This window comes from Phoenix dactylifera, chromosome 4 (genome assembly GCF_009389715.1).
Source record: "Phoenix dactylifera cultivar Barhee BC4 chromosome 4, palm_55x_up_171113_PBpolish2nd_filt_p, whole genome shotgun sequence".
Taxonomy (NCBI): Eukaryota; Viridiplantae; Streptophyta; class Magnoliopsida; order Arecales; family Arecaceae; genus Phoenix; species Phoenix dactylifera.
In genome coordinates, this window is record NC_052395.1 from 5,927,030 (window position 1) to 5,949,186 (window position 22,157).

Genomic DNA, 22,157 nt, shown 5'->3' on the forward strand with positions numbered 1-22,157 from the left:
CGTTTAAGTCCTGATGTCCTCGTTAGGCGAAGAGTTCAAATTCATTCAAATCTAATCATAAGCACAACGATCAGCCCGCAATTAGTCCCGATGGATTTGGGTTGCAGTATCCTCTAGTCTATATAAATTATGGGTCAGATTCACTCCAATATCATTTGTCACAACTCATAATCTTACTATTGTTGCCCGGGCTCAATTATTGATTGGATTCTTAGCATGACCTAGTGAAGAAGTAGGATTCGGTGATCAGAGAAAAAGAGAGCAAAAGCATCGAGTCATCCAACTTTATCTGTCGTCTAGTTTTTGCGGACACGGACATTCCAAAGCGCAATGCCATGGCCCACGAAGCGACCGACCGCATTTATAGGGACATATTTGTGGGAAAGTTCTCCACGAATTTTACAAGCGAGAGCTGTCCCGCTTCCATCCACGAAGGTCGTGTTCAAATCGCCCATTGCATAACCTAGTGAAGAAGTAGGATTCGGTGCTCAGAGAAAAAAGGAAAAAGAGAGCAAAAGTATCGAGTCATCCAACTTTATCTATCGTCTAGTTTTTGTGGACACGAACACTGCAAAGCTGCAATGCCATGGCCCACGAAGAGACCGACCACATTATAGGGACATATTTGTGGGTAAGTTCTCCACGAATCTTACAAGCGAGAGCTCTCTCGCCTCCATGCACGAAGGTCTTGTTCAAATCGCCCATTGCGTCAAAATATGGTTGGTTTGATACCAAATAAACAACGTAACCAACAAGCAAAAAAGACCGCATCTCCACCTGTGTCTGACCACACTTGCTCCTTCCGTGAGCTGTCCCCTTTCCCCTTCTTTCGAGGGGCTTCTCCTCCGGCTATAGCTAAAGTAGATGATGTAGCTGGCACAATTTATCATCATCAACATATATTATCCAAGACTAATCGGATGAAGAATTGGCTAAGAAACGTAAAGAAATCAACGTCCGTGCTAAATCAGCATCTGTGGTCGAGGGTACGAACTCAAATAATAGTTATCTTTTTAGAAGGTCATGTGTCTGCGTCATTTGCTTTCTTTTCTATCCTTTCATTTTTTCCTTTTGGTAGCATCCAATCTTTATGACAAACTTATGGATCCCAGTAACCAAGTGTGGATGAGAATACTTTACATGATATACTTCTACAGTGTTTACTAACTGTTAAATCAAAAACGGGAGTATCTACTAGCGGAACATAAAAACATAAATTAAGCTTTCAAGTCCGCATGTGACATGTCCGGAAAATGGCATTTCCCTCCGCTATCCACGTGGTGCTAACTTTGAACGATGGAAACCATTTCTATATATATTTTTTTAATTTTTAACTTTTTAATGATCATGGTAGCTGGAAGCTTAGTTAAATTATAAAATGAGATTTTTTTAAAATAAAATTAGATCGAAAACAAGATCCCTATGTCAAGAAAAATTCTACCTATATGACTAATTTATTTAAGAGTAAAATAAAAAAGTTATTAAAAAAATTATTTACTAGATGTAGGGTCAAAAAAATTTAAATAATATCAATCGTATATTAAGAGGTACTACAATGTAGGTTTATTAGACCTGAATACCTGATCATAGGCGGTTCGCCGTGAGCGGCCGCGGCGCAGAATAGCATGGAGTCGCTATAAAGGTCGAGTGCTTTGTCGCTGCCTTCCCACTGATCCTTATCACTACCTGTCTGCGATTCACGGGCCGTACCTCCGGGACTCCACTGCAGCAGCAGCGCCTCGCTTTAAATCCGGCGATATGTCGAAAAAAGTCGTTGGAATCGCCGCCGGGGAAGCCCATACCCTCGCTCTCAACGGTGTTATTTTCTTCTCTTCTCCCATACACCGAGTCGAAGTGATCGATAGAGGAGAAAAAAATCCGTTTTTTCTTCTTTTTTTGTTGTTTTTGATTCTTTTGTGCAATTGGGGCAGGCGACGGAAGCGTGTACTCGTGGGGAAGGGGGACGTTTGGGCGGCTGGGAACCGGAAAGGACGAGGATGAGCTCTTCCCGGTCCCCATCGCCTCGGGCGACGCTTCTTCGAAGAAGGAGAGGAGTTCTTTGGAGAATGGAGAGATAGGGCGGCCGAAATTTGTGGGAATAGCTACTGGTGCTTACCATAGTCTCGCCTTGGAAGGTTTGATCTCTTCTTCCTTTCTTCTTGCGATTCCATTGAATTGATTCGGTAAATATCTTGATCTTTCTTTTGCATTTGTCATCAAATAGGATGTTTTGAATTAAACTATGTAGCTACGGGGCCTTTGTTTTTAGTTAAAGATCTATACTTGGAAGGGAAAATCCGAAGTAGATGCTGTTATTATTCATAGGGAATAAAGGGGGATCATGATATGTGCGCGCAGTACTTCTCAATTGAATTTAAGTGTTGGGATCACCAAGGTCAATCAAAGCACGAATTTGAGGGTATTTAAGTGGAATTTGGATCAGTTGTAGTACTCTTAGCAGTTGTCGTGACATCAAAATTCTAGATTAATAAGTCTTTTATAGTAAAAGATTTTTTACATGGTTCATATGTTATGACATCAAAGCCACTTCATCTAATATTGAGAAAGAATTGATACATGAGAATGAATTCATTCTAGTGAATGAGATGGAAGTTTTCAGAAAGTTATTGAATATGCTGATTTTCCTTCGTCGGGACTGACCAGCAATTTAGGGGTTTCTTTAGGATGATATCCGACTCCACTCTCCCGTGAACCAAATAGTTGTTAAACTATTCCATTCCTGAGCTATCAATTTAGCTCTAACAAGGCGGTTAAGCAAGTTCAACTTTCCACCAGTTCAAATAAAGTATTGTAATCTAAAGTTTTTCTTCTTTTTTTTTCGAAAAAAAATGCTTGGCAGAGAGGTGAGACTGGAGTAATACACTTTGTGCATGCCTTTTCTTGCTGTGCCTGTAAAATTCTTTTGTCCCCCTGTCAGAGTAGTTCTGGATGTTTGCATAAAATTCTTCAAGGTTTCATTTCTCCATTCTTTCCATCTCATATGAAGAGCGATCAAACATAACATTGACTTATTGTTGGATTTTGATCTTACTCATGTAGCAAACAGATTTCGTATTTTTTTCCCCATTTATTCCTGGTCCTTCACCCTGCAAGAAACCGACTGTTAGGATCTTCAGATCGAAAATTGCGTAGAGGAGATCCTTGGTGTTCATCTTTGCTATTCTTTCAATATGCTGAAATAAAAGTATACTATGTTCCAATTGTAAGGGCAATTTGCTTCGTCATGTTGATACCACAAATTTTCATAGCAGTTGTCTTGGGCTTCTATTGATGTCCCCAGGAACTATTTGATGCAACATTAGCTTAAGAGATCCTTTATCATTAGTTATTTGATGCAATTCCCATGCCAATGCAGCCTTGTTTCTTTGGTTCAGAGAACGAAATTTTAGTCATCTCGTACCTCCAATATCGACCAGGTTAATTCTTCCATTGAGTTTCTGAAGCATTGATGATTGATTCAGGAGACCTTTTTTTCTCATGTAAAACGAGTAGTTTTAAAAAACCGCTTATCCATACAGCAGCAGTTAAGAGGGAAGAAGCAAATGTTACCTTATGTGATGGACTGCATACTGGCACATACGATCATTGGCAGATTGCTTTCTCTTTTTTAGGAAAATATTGAATGAATGTGCCTTGTATTTACCATCAATGCAAGTCTTCTAGATAATATCAATCAATTTCGAATATGATTTGGAAGATGTGTTGCACATTATTAGACATCATGGATGTTCTATGTCTCATGATGGCTCATGCATTCGACATATCAAGGCTGAATGTATTAAGACATGGGAAGTATGTATTCTATTGTATATTTGTTATTGGATGTTATCTCCTTGCAATTGCATCTTCTCTACTTGCGCTATGACAAATAGATGGGATGAAGCATGTTGTATTGACTTCTTGATTCTTAAATGGCAGATGATGGATCAGTTTGGTCATGGGGCTACAATACCTGTATCCTTTATGCTACTGTTCATTTAATTTTCTGGTTTGATTAAGGCACCTCACTGCATGGATTGGTTAGTAAGCCACCATATCTTTTGTTGCATTGACTATTTGATGGATGGCCAGTGTGGTCATGGTGTGGAAAATTCCTCGGTTCCTTGTTTAATAGAGCGCTTCCAGGAACTGGGTTCTCCTGACTCTTTGGCGGACGAATCAAACACAGATGGTGAAAGGACTCCATTGAAGGTAGTGGAATTTCATCCTTTGAGGTGCAAGTGAACAAAGTCTGGGGGCTTGCTTGCAGATTATTGATATGCCACATTGAGTCCACGAGCAATTATTGATTTTCAATTGCAGTGTATTAAGAACATTTGTCACGACTTGCTTGCAGATTTGTTCTGTCAAGGCTGGAGGAATGACGTCACTTGCTATAGATAGTCTGGGGGCTTTATGGATGTGGGGAAACTGCCCTCAGCCAACTGATGAAGGGGTATTCTGCCTTGTTAGTAGTTCCGTTCCTCTGCCTGTTTGGGATTTCCATGGCCACACTGTTGTTAAAGTGGCATGTGGAAACGAGCATGTGGTAGCTGCAGTTAGTGCTGGAGAAACATATACAGGAGGTGACCTGATATGCTATGCCTGGGGCAACAATAGCCATGGTCAGTTAGGATTAGGTGACAAAGACAACAGAGCACGTCCTGAAGTCATTCCCACATTCAACCAAGAGACTTCTTGGGCTGTCTATGAAATTGCTTGTGGAGCTTTTCACACCGCTGTTCTTACTCATAAGAAGTCATATGACCAGGAGTTAGAATCAAAGTGCTGGACATTTGGCCTTGGCGAAAATGGGCAGCTTGGTCATGGGACTACCAACAGCGCAAGCTTGCCGGAACCTGTAGATGGTTTACCACAGGATGCCTTTCTGATTTCTCTTGATTGTGGCCTGTTTCACACATCTGTTGTCTCTTCAGCTGGAGATGTATGGTCTTGGGGGATGGAGAAGGGTCTTGGGCTATGCCCAGATGCTAGCTTTACTGGAAGAGATGCAGGGGATGCACTCTCTCCCATAAGGATTCCAGCTCCTGAAACAAATGGATTCAGGTTCACAGATGCGGTTCAAGTTGCCTGTGGAGCGGCTCATACAGTTCTTGTTGCTGGCAATGGGTATAAGCTGTGGGCTTGGGGTAGAGGCCGGAGTGGTGTACTAGGGAGAGGCCAGACGGCCGATAGTTTTGTTCCATGTCTTGTGATGTGGCCTCCTCTTGATGAGGATTTCAAGAAGGTCAGAGGGGAAAGAAACAGCAACAGAGATGCTAGAGGTGAAGTTGGACAGACACTGGAGATGGACCAGACGTTGTCTACAGCAATGGAAGAGATACAGAACCTACAGATGAAGCTGACAATCATGGAACGATATGCTACTGTGCTGCATATTTCAATCTTTCGTAAGCCTCTTGATGAGCGAAATCTTCCACAATCATTGCAAGACTCAGGTGTGTTTGATATCAGAAGGGAATTGGAGAATATGATGGAAGCAGCCGACACTGATGAGCTTGCTCGAATGGAGATGTTCTACCGTAGCATGCTTTCAAGTGTGAAGGACAAACTGACGAAAAGAAAAGTACAAGAGATGGTCAAAGAGTGTCTTCGTTCTTTATCCACTGGGAGACGTACTTACTGAAGTCAATACATCAATCATATAAGCAAAATATAAGGAGCTTCTTACTTTATTGCAGCTGTGAAATAGATGACTGTTGGTACAATGTTTATAAGTCTGCATATTTGTGCTATTTGCTTGTCATATAAAGTCTAGGATTGCAGCAAATAATTGAAGGTTTCAATCGTTGGCGATTGGTTACAAGTGTGTGCTTGTTCTATTCTTCATTTTGTATGGTTAGTATGATGTTCTGAAGCTCAGTGGAACTGGCTAATTTATTATATGAACTACTATGTTATGGACATAGAGCAGACCCATTTGATATCAGTTAATGTTCATTGATTTTTTCTATATGGTATACAGATCCGGGATAATCCTAGAGGAGTGGGATATGGCTGATTTTTTTTTCTCCAAATTCTTGAATAGCTAGCTGTTCTGGCTGTGCTCCTTATTGTCTGACAGGTTTTATCCATAAATCTGGGGGACTCTGAATATATAGAAAGAAATATGTTGGCTACTTTTTATTAGTTGATCTTTTGAAATATCAGTGTTAGCATGTGATAGCTATAAATGTAACTCAAAAGCATGTGTTGATCTAATGAAGTCTATCATTCTTCGCTCGAATGATGCATGTACTGGTTGTCGATTGGGGACTGGGTCAAGGAGTTGCTTGTAGAACAGCTTCGAAATAAGTTGCTCAGTATAATTGCAATTTTTAGCAAACAAAACAATGATCCTCATTTTAAAACAATTTGTGAGGATTCAGTCATAAAATAAGACCCATGATTTGCACCTACTATGCTCTTCTTTCATGTGCAGTCAAATAATATTTGAGAGCATGAGCAGATAACTGCCTGTCATGCATATGTTAGCCATGCTCCACCGCATTACCATTCGTCCTGGGAATTAAACTACTTCACTACTCTACCATTATGGCATGAGCTTAAGTTAATTTGGTAAGAAATATTATCAGCCAATCCACCTTTTAGATTTCATGGCATGCCATTCTTGCCCAAAATTGCATCAGATTCTAACTGTTGAAGGCCAAATCAAGAGTGGATCATAAAACATAAACTTTTCAATGCAGTGACATCTCAACCCATGAAGGCCAATCCAATATAATCATTTTAGTGTCATTCTACAAAAAATATAAGAGAATCGTAGAACAGGTCCCTTTTGTGCTTTATAAATTATATTAAGAACCAAATTCTATAGTTCAATATACTAACTGCAAAATTATATTTGGTCCACTTTATGAAATACATAAATGAAGATGCATAAAAGGTCTCTGGGTAGTCCATCGATAATGTTAACACCTAAATCTTGTGTTTTGATATAGCGACTCTAAATCATTCAGTGGTCACTATATGACTTATTGGAATTGAAAATTTGTGATTTTATAGTGTCTTTTCTTTATGCTATAATGAAGAAGGCAAGACTCAAAATACGAAAGAAGAGCTAAGAACGATTATAATTGCAAGCATCAAAGTCTCCTCTATAGTTTATTGATTATAACAAGGTTAAACTTTTCTTGTTTTCCATGTAATAACCATGTAACTATCTTGGATTATTATATAAAATATGAAAAATAATTTAATAATAGGTCAATCATGGCCAAATTTAATGTTGGTGTATAGTAACCATACAACTAATAACTACCAAACTTATCATGGTTGCTTTATGCACCCTGGGAAAAGAAATTCAATCACAAATCCCTCCATGATTTGTTGATTATGCTAAAACTTAGTGATATTTCCATATAGTGACTAGAAATTGATTCTATGATCATTATACAACATATGGAAAATGAAACTTGATAACATATCACTTTGTATTTTATTATTGAATGCTCAAATTCTATATTTTCATATAGTCATCATAGAATCAATCACAGTCACCACATGAAACATAGATAATGGAATTTACTTTGTCTTTTCTAACAACTATGATAGCGTCATAGTAACGGCATTAACCAGCAACTATAAATATGGTATACTATATTTTTTTCTAGAATGACTAGGAATATTTGGGGTACTCTTCACGCTGGGTCAGTGTCATGATTTGCCCTTTGTCTCTTAGGTACCTCCACTCCTTGGCTATCTCAAAGTAAACTTCGATGGCAGCAGGTCTATGGATGGTGTGACTGACAGGGTTGAATTTGTGATCAGGGATCACCATGGTAGGATGTTTGCTGTAGGAGGGTAGCGTACGCCAGGGCTTACAGTAGTCGGGGCAGAGCTGCGGGCGGTCTGAGAGGGTATATCTTTTGCTAGGCAGGTACTTGGTACCGAGTGGGTGTATCTCGAGGAGGACTCATCTGTGGTGATTGATTGAATCTGGGGGGCAGACAGGTATGGTGATAGTCATCCCTTTATCCGGAAGACGTGTAGGATGGCTTATGGGCGAGTTTCAGACAGCACACGTATTTAGGAAAGCGAACAGGCCAGCAGACTGGGTCGTCTTCTTTGTAGCCCGGCACTTCGGAGATTTTTTGTGGATGTCTGTATCAGACGCTCCTACTCCTTTGTTTTTATTGCTTTCTCGCGATCTGGCAGGTTGTACTTATGTTAGAACTATATGAAATGAGTAGCCATTCCTAAAAAAAAAAATAAAAAAAATAAAAAAATAATATATATATATATATATATATATATATATATATATATATATATATATATATATATATATATATATATATATATATATATATATATATATATGGCGTGGTCCACCGTCACGTTGCCGTGAAGACCACAGGCGGAGCGGGTGCGGTTAGTGACCACGCGCGCCGGGGATGCACCGCCTGGCTTCATGTTCAGTACTTTGGCGAACCCTTTCAAATAACCCCAAACGCCCAAAAAACCCGCCCTTCCCAGAACCCTATCCTCCATCCCGTCCGGCCGAGTCGCCGGTGGAGATGACCGGTCTTGCGTCGGATCACGGCGACTCCGTTGCCACGTTTTCGCCGGACTTCTTGGACCCGGTCGTCTACCCCGTCCACCTTGGCGTCAATCCCCCGATCTTCCACGTCTTCGTGTCGTGGACTCGGGGGAACCTCCTCCAAGTCGCGTGCCTCCGTCCTCCGGCGCCGGATCCAGCCGGCTGCGGTGATGACGGAGTTTCCGATGAAGAGGTCGTCGGGAAGGTGGTGGAGGTCACGCTTGGGGCCGGTGACGGGGAGATCGGTGAGGCCCAGAGGCGGAGGATCGCTTATGGCCCAGTTGCGGCCTTCGCGTTGCTCCAGTCGGAAGAATTCCCTCGCGGCTACCTCCAGAATGTCTGCGTCTTCGATTCGCACCGAATGGTGTCCTTTTTCCGTTCAATTCTTTTCTTTCTTTTTGTGTTTTCTTAATGTACCATTATGCTGTTTGAAGTTTTTTATGTATCAATATCCTGTTTGAAGAATTGGATTCTCTTGAACTAGGGTTTGTATCTTGAACTAGGGTGTTCAAGAATTTGTCCATAGTCATTTGTCTATCCGAATTAGCCAATCATCACACCTCCTTGGCAAACTTCTTCATGGAGCTTTACGTCCTTTAGCATAGTATGTGATAGAAAACTTAGGGGTTATTTGGCTTTGCTATGCTCCCAATTTTTGAATCACCTGCAAGGTTTCTGTTGAAAAGATTCAAAATTTTTATTCAGCCTAGCCTTTCTTGCACTTCTTTTATTGAATAGCTAATATCCTTGTCTAAAGAGGAGGATTGTAAGAAAGAGCAAGGCTTGGTGGTTTCTTGGGTCAAATGTTCCACCATTTCTTGGTTACTTCAATTGGGCTTTTGATGCTGCTGCATTCCTTGCAGAAATCATCCAATTGCATTTATCTCAGGATTTCCAGAGAAACTTGTTGAACTTCTATGAAAATGGGTTGGTTGGTGTTGCTGGAAATTGGATCTGGGGGCGGCCGTCGGCTGAGAAGGAGGAGCTCTGGCGTGAGATGGCGGGTGGTGGTCCGTCGGCGGGTGGCGTCCTCCGGAGGACCTGCGAAAAGCCGGTGGTCGGGGTTTCCGGTGGTCGGAGGACCTGCCTAAGTCAGAGGGGCCAAATGTATGAGAGGAGAGAAAATATGTCTCAAGAGTTTCAGAGTCCAACCCCTCCTTGGATGGAGGGGTTCCCCTTTTATAGGGGGATATAGGATTACCTGTGATGTGACGAGACGAACGGGTTACCATCATAATTGAGCATGTCGTATAAATTAATGCACGATCGTGTGAATTAATGCATTGCCGTAGGAGATCAGGCCGGAGCCAGTGAGTCGTCGTGGCTGATCGGACATAGCCGAGCGGGTCAGCTGTTTGCCGTGGAGGACTTGAGATCCATAGATAGCATGCGCATTGATTGTTGAGTGAGCCGGAGATCAGCAGAGGTCATGCGCATTGATTGTTGAGTGAGCCGGAGATCAGCAGAGGCCATGCGCATTGATTGTTGAGTGAGCCGGAGCAGGGCATGATCCCTGGTCGAGCTGCAAAAGGATGTGACCGCAACAGATAGGTAGCGAGGTCGAACTTCCGAGGTCGAGGGTGCCGAGGTTGGGTGCCCAGGTCGGGGGTCTCGGAATCGAGCGTCTGGCCTGGCGCCGGATCGAGAGCCCTGAGGTCGGACTTTCAGTTGGGCATCTTGAAGTCGGACGCCTCCAGGTCGGACGCCCTTGGGTCGGACGCTTCCAGGTCGGGCGCCTCTGGAGCCGGGCGTCTTAAGGTCGGGCGCCTCCAGGTCGGGCGTCTTAAGGTCGGACGCCTTCAGGTCGGACGCCCTTGGGTCGGACGCTTTCAGGTCGAGCGCCCTCAGGTTGGGCGCCTCCAAGTCGGGCGCCTCCAATTTGGGTGCCTCCAGGTCGAGCGCCTTCAATCACGTGCTGGCGATCTGCTCACGTGCTTCAGAGCGATTTATTTTCCCCCAACACTACCCTCTGACTTCCGAGTTCGAGCCGTTTGCGAGCTCGGGCGTGGGAAGTAGTTGCCTTTATTGCACTGATGGGGGCCAGGGAGCCTTAAATTATTTCGGCGTTCTGCGCGCTTCGGGATATCTTTAATGAGAGGAGATGAGATGACGCCCTTTCGCCTTCGAGGCCGCCTCGCGTGGTGGGCTCATGATGGGGCTCCAGGATCCGATGGGATGCTGCCTTGATTCTGTATTCGAAGCGTCGATCCAGGTTAAATATGTCGCTTCGGTTTTTGGGGCCGACACGTGGCATGATCTGGACAGAAGGCGGGCGCCGATTTGTGCCGTCGGGAGGGTCTATATAAACCTTCTGACTTAGCCCTAGAAAGGTCTTGCTTGGCCGTCACTGTTTTTTCCCTCTTCCTCTCGTTTCCTTCCTTCTTCCATTGTCGTGATCGAGTCTCCCCGGCGGTGTGTTGAGGCGATTTCCGGCGATTCTACAGTAGGTCATTCTCCCACCTTAGCTCGGGGGACCTTTCTTCTTTTTCTTCTTTCCTTTTATTTCTTGCTTTCTCCTTTGTTTTTTTCTTTCGTTCCTTGTCTCCTCCTTCGTTTTTCCTTCGTTCCTTGTCTTCTCCTTCGTTTTTTCTTTTTCTAGGATGGGTCTTGGTCCCGGTGAGGTCGGGTCTACCCTTACCGAGGTGGAGCTAGAGCTGGTCCGTTCCCGGTTTTTTTTTGGCCTGGGTTTCATCTCGAGCCTGCGGGGTCGGAGAACCGGGTGACGAGACCTCCTCCAGGTCGGATCGGAGTGTACGTTGAGACGCTTTGGGCCGGCTTGCGCTTTCCTCTTCACGAGTTCGTGAACGAGTTGCTGGTGGAGTATCAGCTCGTCCCAGCACAACTCGCTCCGAACTCGTGGAGGACCATCATTGGGTTCGTATCCCTCTGCCTTGCGCATGGGATACCGACCCTGAGAGGTGTTTTCCGCCGGTGCTTCTTATTGAAGTCGAACCTGGCGGACGGGGAGTGGCTTTACTTCGCCCTTCGGGGCGGTATGTTACTCTTCCGAGGTGCCCCTTCCTCTATTCATGAGTGGAAGGGGAGGTTTTTCTTCCTCTCCTTCGAGCTTTCGTGGGGATTTGATCCGAGATGGGGGCATCCCCGGCTGAAGGCCCTCAACCGTCTCACCGAGCTCTCGGCGGATGAGCAGAGGGCATTTGATGCTCTATGCGGCCTTGGGGGCGATATCCTTCTGACCGGCCTCCTGAGCGAAGAGGCTTTGGTGAATGTCGGCTTGAGCTCGGCGCGCCCCGAGGGTAAGAGCAGTCGCACTGCTCCTTCTTCATTTTGCTATTTTTTGTCTTATTTGCTTCTTTCCTTTTCTTAGTGCTGATCTAACACTTAGAAATTTTTTCTTTTTTTCAAACATTCCCAACATGGTGATGAGCAACACCGTGCTTTTCTCCCGACTTAAGAGGAGGGCGGCCGAAGCCGGCGAGGCTCTTCCCGAGCCCAGGAAGAAGGCCAGGTCGGTCTCAACTTCTGCTCCCGCCGAGGTGAGGGGTTCTAGGGCCGGAACTTCCGGATCCGTCCGGGTTGAGGCCCCGGCTACCGAGCAGGCGAGCTTGGATTCCAGGGGGTGACGGGTTCGGCGCCCCTTGCTTGCCCCGCCCCTATTTCTCAGCGGCTAGGTCGGCCAGTCGTTCGCCTACGACGCTCAGGCCCTCAGCCGAGCAGGGGCCTCGGAGTTTCGAGCTCGGATAGGCCGAGTTCGTCGGGGGCCGGAGATCGCTCCGGGAGGGGGTCCAGTGACCCGAAGTCCCCGATCCATGAGGGCAGTTCGGCTCTCCGAGACAGTGATGTCGCGCGCGCAGTATTTCGCCGCGCGTTGCTCCCGGCCGACCGGGCCGAGTTCGAAGCTATCGATCTCGGCGATCTGGTCGACCAAACTTACTGTAATGCTGCTCGGGTAAGTTACCTTTTCATTTTTGCTTCGGCTATTGACATTTCCTTCACTTTTACTTATCGTCGTTTTTCGTGCAGCATCTCCACGAGATCAACACACTGGTATTCATAGCTTCGGGATGCTAGAATGAGGCTCGGCGATTCCAGAGGCAGCTGGAGATGGCCGAGAAGAGGCTCGCCGACTCTGAGGTCGCGCGGGCGGAGACCATCGCGCGGATGGAGGCTGCCGAGGCCGAGCGGCGATCAGCGCTCGACCAGCTCGCGGAGGAGAAGGCTGCGCACACTCTGGCAAGGTCGGAGTTACGCGCCTCCGAGGCGTGTCTTGTTGAGGCCCGCGCCGAAGTCGCCGGCCATAAGTATGAGGGCGGGGTTCTCTGCCTGAAAATCGAGCAGCTCGAGGCTCGAGAAAAAAGGGCGCTGGAGCAAGCCCAGAATGCAGTGGAACTCTTCAAGGAATCGGAGGAGTTTCGTGATATGTTGGAGGAGGCCGTGGATGGGTTTCTCTGCGGCTTCGAAAATTTTCGGAGGCAGATGCACAGGTTCTGCCCCCAGCTTGACCTCGGGGGTATTCGACCTAGGTCGGGGGTCGGCGAAGAGAGCGAGTTCGATCTCTCCGCAACCCTTGAGGCCGAGGAAGAGGTCGTCGAGGCCGAGACTGGCGCGGCCGAGCGAACGGCTCAAGAGACTCCCGCTGGGGAAGTTGCCGGTGGCGTTCCCGAGGCCGCTGGCGAAGCTCCATCTGAGGCCGCTGCGGAAGGTCCTGAGCCAATTCCTGCCGAGGACCCCCAGGTGATCATCGTGTACGACCCCGGTGCCGATGAAGCCGCAGCCTCTTAGGACTTGGTCTCTTCTTTTTCTTTGTTTTGTTCTCCTTTTTGTAAATGAGGTCGGCCATTGAAGTCATTGTACGGCCGAACCTTAATTTTGTATTTTAGCCTTCGGGCTTTTATCAATGAAGAGCCTTCTTTTTTAAACTTGTGTCTGCTTCTATTTGCATAATTGATAGACTGTTATTTTTGGCTGCTTAAATCGGATTCTTTTTGGCGAGTTTCTTCAAGTCTTCGAGCTCGGCTAAGTCTTTAGACCTAAGTCCCGATAGTATTCGCTAAGTTGTTAGGCTTAGCTCTGGGTTTAGATTTTAGGAGAACTCGCTACCGGAATAAGCTTGTCAAAGTTTTAAGGTCGAACTCCGAAGAGATCCCGCTAGACCTTTAGGTTTATCCTCTGAAAAATTTTGCCAAGTCCTTGGGCTTGGCTTCCAGAATAAGCTTGTCAAAGCTTTAAGGTCGGACTCTGAAGAGATCCCGCTAGACCTTTAGGTTTATCTTCTGGAAAATTTTGCCAAGTCCTTGGGCTCGGCTTCCAGAATAAACTTGTCAAAGCTTTAAGGTCGGACTCCGAAGAGATCCTAGACCGAGGTCGGGCTATCGTTGGAGCTTTCGTGCTTTTTGATCTCGAACTTGGTCGGAGTATCAACAAGTAGAATCAGAACTTACAGTGAGTGACTTGGCACTTCCGGGCTCGGCCATAGTATCATCGGGCGGAGCTCGAAGTCGTCGTTACAGGCTGTCTCGGCTTGAGCCGACGTTCGGACTTGGCAAAGCCTTCGTCCAGGGGGAGCTCGGACTAAGATTGAGCCGGAGATTGGTGGAGTGGAGCTTCACGAGGTCGAGGGAACCTCGGCTCGTGATCGATTTAGGGGAGCATCCCGGCCTTGGTCGGGGTTTTGTTGACCGCCCTGTAATATAAGCAAGTAAGCACAATAGTGTAGGTGCTGGATAGGATATACCTCTCGCACCATCGGAGCCGGATATCTCTTGTTAAGGTAAGCGACTCTGAGGATGATAATGTTATTTTGATGATTAACGCAACCATTGAGGCTATATCAAATTAGAAATGCAAATTAACTTGATACATCATTGATAAATAGCACACCCTCGATACACTCATGATACATTAGGATTATATGGTCAAAATACTCTCAAGATTGATAAACGACATAAAATTTGTAATAGAGAATGGTAGAAAGCTCAAGAATTCATTTTGACAAAGTTTCACGTTAAAAATACCTAAAAGGGCAATTCGGTAATTTCTACTGTTAAGGGTATGAAACTTTATTGTGCCATGCATCATAATTTGCTTGGAATATCATATTGTTGTTTCAATGTGCATAACTAACCTTCAAAGTGCAGAAAAATATGGTTAGAGTTGACCCCAATTAGTTTGGAGTCGACCCCGATACGTTTGGCACGCCTTTGGAACACTTGGCACAAAGTAGGAGTCGACCTTAGAAGAGGTGGAGTCGATCCCGGCACATCAAGAAACATTCTGGCACATTCTAGCACTTATGGCACGGATGAACAGTACTTGGGTCGACCCAAGTGAAAGTTGAGTCGACCCCATCCTCAAGCCTCAAGAAAATAAGTCTCTGGAATCCCTGAGAGGGTCGACCCTAACTGAACTTGAGTAGACCCAACCTTGGGTCGACCCAACCTTGAGTCGACCCCAGAAAAAGTTGAGTCGACCCCAGATTGAAATGTCAAGAAAACAAGTCTCTGGAATTCCTGAGAGGGTCGACTCAAGTGGAAATTGAGTCGACCCAACTGATCCTTGAGTCGACCCAAGTGAAGGAAGGCTGAAATACAAGGTTCTGGATTTTCTGAGAGGGCCGATCCAAGAAAAGCTTGAGCTGACCCAAGTCTGATGAACAGTGGTTTGGGTCGACCCCAGAAAAGTTTGGGTCGACCCAAGCACGGGCAGAAGCATAACGGCTAGTTGTGCAGAAGTGCTTTTTGGACTTCCAACGGCTATAAACGGCTAGTTTCTTCAATCCAACGGTCAGGAAGGACTATTTGGAGGTTGGAGAAGTATTTAAGAGGGAGTATTCATCAGAGGAAGTAAGCTTTGGAAAATACATCAAGTGCATTCAAGAGAGAACCCTAGCAAAGCAAGCTTCATTCAATTGCTTCATTCAAAGAGCCAAAAGGAAGTGGTTGAGTAGATTCCAAGAGACATTAAGAGCTCCACCAACCCTTGAAGAGTGAAGCAATCGTGACAAAGAAGAGAAGAGCCTTATTAAAGGGATAACTATATTCTAAACTCTTCTTTGTAGCTCATAATTGTTTTATTTGCTCATTTAGGAGCTTTAGTTCCTTGTTCTTTATTCTTGTTGTAAGGTTTGTTGGTAAGCCCGTAAAACCAACATTGTAGGTTGTTGGTAAGCCCGTAAAACCAATATAGGTTGTTGGTAAGCCCGTAAAACCAACGTAGGTTGTTGGTGAACCCGTAAAACCAATTGTGAAGGTTCGTTGGTGAGCTCGTAAAACCAACATAGGTTTTTAGTGATCCCGGAAAACCAAAGTGTAAAGGTTTTTGGATTGTGAGCCCGAAAAACAATCCAACTGTAATCCGCGAAATTATAGTGAATTCTCAAGGGGTCGCTTGGGGAGTGGACGTAGGTGCTTAGGAGAGCACCGAACCACTATATTTCTTGTGTGTTTGCATTGTGTATTGTCTTACTTTACTACAATTACTTACTCATCAATTAACTCGATTAAGGAATCAAAAAGTTAGAAAAACCAATTCACCCCCCTCTTGGCTTGTCACCTTGGGCAACAAGTGGTATCAGAGCAGGTGCTCTATAATTCCTTGCCTTTTTGATTTTGATCTAACCGTCAAAGAGCCAAAGATCATGACAACTCAAATAGACAGTTTCTTAGGAGAGGGACAGTTAATTGATCGACCTCCACTATTTAATGGCATAAACTACACACATTGGAAAGTACGCATGCGCATTTTCATTCAAGCACATGACTATGATTTATGGAGTATCATAGTCAACGGGCTACACACAAACACTAATCATGATAAGAAAATGGCTCAGCAAAATGCAAAAGCCATGAATATTCTATATTGTGCATTAGATGATAGTGAACTTAATAGCATATCTTTTTGCATAACTGCTAAGGAAATCTGGAATATGCTTGAAGGTAAATATGAATGCACTAACATTTTTAGTGAATCTGAAACTAGCTCTGAAGAAGAAGAGTAGCAAACTGAAATTAAAAATCCTTGCTTTATGGCACATGAAGATAAGGTATGTATTGGAACACAAAGTGATTTCTCATTCCAAGATAAAGTACATGCTGAAACTCAATCTGATTTTACATTTGATGAACTTCATGATGCTTTTTATGATCTATACTTAGAATATAAGAAGCTTAGTTTAAAGAATAAAAAGCTAAATCAGAAAAATCTATCTCTTGCTGAAAGCTAGATACAACTCAGAAAAATAATAAATTACTTTCAGAAGACAGTGAAAGGCTAACTAAAGAAGTTAACAAATTTAAGCCTATAGTCGAAAAATTTACTATCAGCTCTGAAAAACTGAACTTAATGATAAATAATCAAAGAGCTGAATTTGAAAAGACTGGATTAGGATATCAATCTTGGTACACACAAAAATTCCTTAATGACATATGTGTTAAATCCTCACTATCTATCCTAAAACGGATTCTAATTTATCTGATGAACCTAATGAACAAAAACAGAAAATTAAAAATCCATCATCTACTTATATTAAATCGATGTTTGTTAAATTTAATAAGAGTATGCATAAATACATTCCTTATAATCCTAAAATCTGCAAGCCTATGGACAAAATAGCTATTAAGAAAATATGGGTTCCAAAAGGAACAATAATAGCTAACCTACAAGGACCCAAAAGAGCTTGGATTCCTAAGTTGAAAATCTGAATATTTTCTGTAGGTGTGTCTAGCACTCAAGGCTCCAACAAAAGATGTTAATTTAGACATTGGGTGCTCTAGACATATATTAAAGAATGAAATTTAAAATATACTTAAGAAAAGTAATTGAAATGAAAAGAATAATGAAATTAGTAATCCTTGCATCTCATCATTCTCTTTGCCTTAGTATCTAATTAAAACATAAATTGGAGGTATTAATCAATTTTGTGATATAGGTAATATTTTTAAAAATATAATCAAATCACTTCATTTTATAGTATGCTTTACTTACTGCTGGATAAGTTGCTAAATGATTAATCAATTTATTAAGAATAACTCTATGAATTCTCTATATGCTTGATTGAGAGTTTTTATCAATGATATTATCTTTTATTGATCATAGACATGAGAATGTATACTTGGTATGCCTTTAAATATATGCACTATGAATACCAAGATTAAAGAAACCACTTTTGGCATATAAAATCAACTCATACTAGTATGTACTTAATCTCCAAAGACCTTGTCATTGGCTTACTTAAATTAATTTCTAAAAGGTCAAAGTTTGCTATGCATGTCATCTAGAAAAACAAACTAGAATCATTTCGAAATCTGAAAACATTGTTTCCACCTCTTAGTCTTTGAAAATTCTCCATAAGAACTTATTTGAATCTCTAGGATAGTGAGCCTAGGAGATAAGCTTCTTGACTTTGTAATTATGGATGATTTCTCAAAGCTAACGTTGGTTTTATTCTTGGCACTTAAATTGAAATATTCTCTACTTTGGCACAAACTTACAAAAGGTTTCAAATGAAAAGGGTTTGCAAACTGTGAAAGTATCATGGCACAGTTTTGAAAACCAATTTATTAATAAGGTTTGCACAGAAAACGGTATTGAATACAATTATTTTTGCACCAAGAATACTATTACATATAGGGGTTATAAAAATATAAAAATAGAATCTTTGTTGTGTAAGGACAATGCTTTGTGATAGCAGTTGATTAATGTTATCATCACAGCTTGTCATATTATAAGGTTTCTATTAAATCTATTTTTGAAGAAAACCCCATGTGAACTCATGAAAAACAGAAAATCAAATGGTGCATACCTTCATGTTTTTCAGTTATACATGTTATGTTCTCAAGAATGAAATATATGCCAAATCTGATAAAACAAGTGTTTCTTTGGATATTACTCTTTAAGCAATGCATATAGAATATTCAATGAAAAGATACTAGTTGTAGAAATGTCAATTCATATTATTCTTATTAAAACTAGATCTTTTATTGAGAATATAGTTTGTCATTTTGCTTCTATTTAAAAGACATTAAGAAGAATGAACAAGATGATAATTGGTTAAGTTAAACTAAATCATTTTGAAAGGGATAAAATTTGAAATCTTATTGAAGAATCTGAAAACTTTTTATATTTGGAACAAAACTGAGTTTTTCAGAAACACAATTAAGAAGAATTTATGAATTACTAAAAGAATTAATCAGAAAAGATGAAATAGATCTTGATGAAATCTTTGCATGATTAGAAGCCAAAGATAACCACTTTCATTTGATTGTTTTATGAGACTTGTATTTTGTCAAATGAATGTGTAGAATGAACTTCTGTGTGGTTATATGATTAAAATTTTTATGTAAAAATAACCATCTATATTTGAAAAATATTCATTACAAACATGATAAAATACTATTTGATTTAGAACAAGCACCAAGAGCATGATATGAATGATTAAGTAACTTTTTGATAGAAAGTAATAGTGATAAAACTATGTATCAAAAAGAAAAATTTTGATATCATAATTGCTCAAATATATATTGATGACATTATTTGTGGTGCTACTAATGAAGCTTTATGTAAAGTTTTTTCTTTTTTCTAAGCTCATGCAGGGTGAGTTCGAAATGAGTAAAATGGATGAACTAGTCTTTCCTCTCGAACTCCAAACTAAGACAAATAAGAAAGGAAATCTTCATTGGCCAAAGTAAGTTCACAAGAATATTCTTACAGAAGTTTGGCAAGAAGAAAGGTATATCTATGACCCCATATTGTAGAGTTTAAAAATAATGAGCAAGATAATTTTATTGTTTGAAGCTGTATTACTATATCATGCAGCTTGTAGGCCAAATTGTATGCTCATTTTGTGCTTATATGCAAAGATATCAAACTAATTCTAATGAATCACATCTAATTGATATCAAAAGATTCATAAAAATCTGTTAAGATAATAAAACTAAGTAAGTACTCCAATCTTAGGTAAAAGCAAAACAAGCATAATATATTCAGCACATTTGTAAGAATTATGTGAGCATTTCTTTGGATGGGATAAAATCCGTAATCAACTATAATAGGAAGAGTTTGGAGTGAACATTTTTAAAGAGAAAAGTTTAACCTTTCTACATTGCTCATCATAGGGATGGTGCCAATGGGGAGGCTAGTGGTAGTACTCGGCACTATTTGACCCAACTATTCGGTGTAGGGTATATTAGGAACGACACAAGAGGGAGGCTAGTGGTAGTACCTCGTGCCCCTTCCAACTCCACCGGATAGGGAGCAAATAGAATATAGAGCATAGAAAAGTAAAACCGAAAAACAAATGAAGATAATCAAAATGTTCATTGAGTGGTTAAAGAAAGAAATTAAAAAAAAGATTTTCGAGAATAACTCAATATGATTCCTAGATGAAAACTACGGTTTAAGAAAAATAGAATTAATTTTGATGCCTTGGTTGTTTGCTCCGATACGCATATGAAACATATCTTTTTCTATCTTATAAGTATACTGAAATTGGTCTAAATGATGTGTTTTTCAATAATCTTGATTGCGAACAAATAGTTCTAAGCATATGATTTTGTTTTGATATTAAAAAGATTTATTGTACTACATGTATACATTGCTAAGAAAACATGACTAAGAAATTGAATTTTATAAATATACACTTGAATGATTTTCTATATGCTTTTCTCCTACATAATTAAGTGCTTCTATCATTAAGAGAAAAAGCTATTTTTAGAGGAGAGTGAATGATCTTAAGGCTAATAATATTTTAGCTCACTCAAATGATTCATAAAGAAAAGAAAATGTAATTGCTTTTGAAAGAAATTTGCGCTTCAAAAGAATTATTTTCAGATCAATATTTCAGTGCATATTCTCAAAAGTTAAGAGGAAGCATAACTTGTTCTTGAAAGACTTAAAAGAGTGATTGCTATAAATTTTGAAAAACTCTAGATCACTCTATATCACAAAATTTCAGTTCATTCATGCTTATCATTAAAATCTGAAATTCAATAAAAGAAAAGAATATTTAAAGAAGAATGTATCTTTTGAGGGAAAGCCTTAAATATTCAATCTCCTTGCATTCTGCATCTTTTTCAAAAGTCACTTACATTTGATGCATACTTTGAATGTTTTATGTTTGATTCATAATCATTCTTGTCAATTTCTAAATTTAACCGCTTTACTTACAAAGCATGAATTAATATCAAGAGCCTTACATAAATGAAAGAGAAATGAATTTTCTTAAAGCTAAATCATTAAAGGTTACTCTATGTAAATTTGGCAAAGAACTTTTAGTATGTTTTTAATGTCTAACTGATCTAAAACTGATATCAAATTTAAGCATATTTTGGTATTAGACTTTGTGATTTATTGAATATCTTTTGAAAGTTGGATTTTCATCTGTACTTAATTGGTAAATCACTTGAAAAGAATTCTATTTGTCTTAGTATTGGAAATTTACTTTGGAATCTACGAATAAGCTCTTATTGGCTTGCACTTTAGTGTTTCAATCCTGAGCCAATCCATTTTAATTGATTTTGATGCTATGATCTTTAAAGGAGTAAAAGAAAGTCTTTAAGAAAGCTTTAAAAGAACTTTCAAAGCCCTGAATTTTATGTATCCTACATTGCATAAATTCATATTTTGGTATCTATGCCCCAATACTTTTATATCATGAAAGAACTTTGAAGTCATTAAGAATTAAGGATTCAACATAATCTTATATTTTTCGAGTATATAAATTTTGATCTTTATCTGCTCTTATACTATACTCTGAAAATTAATTAGATTGCTCTCATGTTGCTATATACTTAATATATTAAAAAAAAAAGGGTGTTGGATTTTCATTCGTGCTTTCTTTGAATATTATTCTTGATACTCCTTGAAATAACTTGAAAAAGATTCCATCTACACTTGATTTGAAAACTATCTTTGGAATCTACATTTAGAGATCACTTCTGGCTCACATCCTAAATGTCTCATTCTTAAAGCCAAACTTTTCATTCTTGATTTTGATGATATCTGTTACCCCTGAAATTGTTTCAGGTTTGATGTTTTTTTTGAAAGAAAGGTAAAAGAACTTTAAAAGAATGTTAAAATCATCAAATTTGATGTGATCTCATCATAATTTTGAAACTACCTTAATTGGCTATGATCTATACTCATTATCTTGCCCTGACATTATTGCCTTGAGTTACGTGATTCATATGCTTGCAATAATTTGACATCCATTGAATGAAATATTGCCTTGTGCTTAATGTTTCATTATTTTGCAATCTTTTTGATATTGTCAAAAAAAAAAAATATCTGAGTATATGCTCATAATGCTTTATGTTTTGAATTGAATATAAATCAGCTTAGATTAAAATATGTTGATTATGTTAAAGCTGATTAACTCTAAAGCATTATCATGAAGTATGTTCTTAAAGTATCTCCCAAACTTTGTATTTGTTTTGACTTATATTTGCTCTTTGTGGTAGTTTGTATTTCTTCTCTAAAACATAGTGCTTTTGGCATAGACAATGTTTCTCTTGAGTCATGATCTTTGTGATTGTCATAACAATACTATCCATTGCTATTCATTCTTTTTGATGATGACAAAAAGGGGGAGAAAGTATAAGAGAGAAACTAGAAGCAAATTCTATAGGAAAGATAATTC

At 40.7% G+C, this 22,157-nt stretch overlaps 2 protein-coding genes across 6 annotated transcripts in view; both read left to right on the forward strand.

The window, feature by feature from the left end:
- Positions 1-1,570: 1,570 nt before the first annotated feature.
- On the forward strand, positions 1,571-5,974 carry LOC103717852 (ultraviolet-B receptor UVR8). Of its 2 annotated transcripts, XM_008806390.4 has the most exons (5): positions 1,571-1,816; positions 1,932-2,135; positions 3,940-3,975; positions 4,085-4,212; positions 4,358-5,974. In XM_008806390.4, the coding sequence occupies exons 1-5, from the start codon at positions 1,759-1,761 to the stop codon at positions 5,645-5,647; spliced, it is 1,716 nt and encodes a 571-aa protein (XP_008804612.2). In that variant the 5' UTR covers positions 1,571-1,758; the 3' UTR covers positions 5,648-5,974. The 2 variants fall into 2 exon arrangements, with proteins under 2 accessions (XP_008804612.2, XP_026664557.2); XM_026808756.2 differs by lacking the exon at positions 1,571-1,816 and having other exon boundaries at positions 4,093-4,212.
- Positions 5,975-8,368: 2,394 nt separating this feature from the next.
- The window catches only part of LOC103717853 (nuclear pore complex protein NUP85-like), a 28,180-nt gene continuing 14,391 nt past the window's right edge, over positions 8,369-22,157 (forward strand). For 2 of the 4 annotated variants that reach the window (XM_026808758.2, XM_026808757.2), the window contains exon 1: positions 8,369-8,927. In XM_026808758.2, coding sequence (XP_026664559.2) covers positions 8,418-8,927 — 510 coding nt within the window. In that variant the 5' untranslated portion in view covers positions 8,369-8,417. The remainder of the gene's footprint in view (positions 8,928-22,157) is intronic. The other 2 variants (XR_003387651.2, XM_008806393.3) reach the window with 1 other exon arrangement.

What these genes read in the sequence shown, in the direction of transcription:
- LOC103717852 (XM_008806390.4), top strand. Translation starts at nt 1,759, where the DNA reads ATGTCGAAAAAAGTCGTTGGAATCGCCGCCGGGGAAGCCCATACCCTC. An exon ending in CCATACCCTCGCTCTCAACG is followed by an intron (nt 1,817 to 1,931) that starts GTGTTATTTTCT and finishes CAATTGGGGCAG; the next exon opens with GCGACGGAAGCGTGTACTCG. An exon ending in GTCATGGGGCTACAATACCT is followed by an intron (nt 3,976 to 4,084) that starts GTATCCTTTATG and finishes ACTATTTGATGG; the next exon opens with ATGGCCAGTGTGGTCATGGT.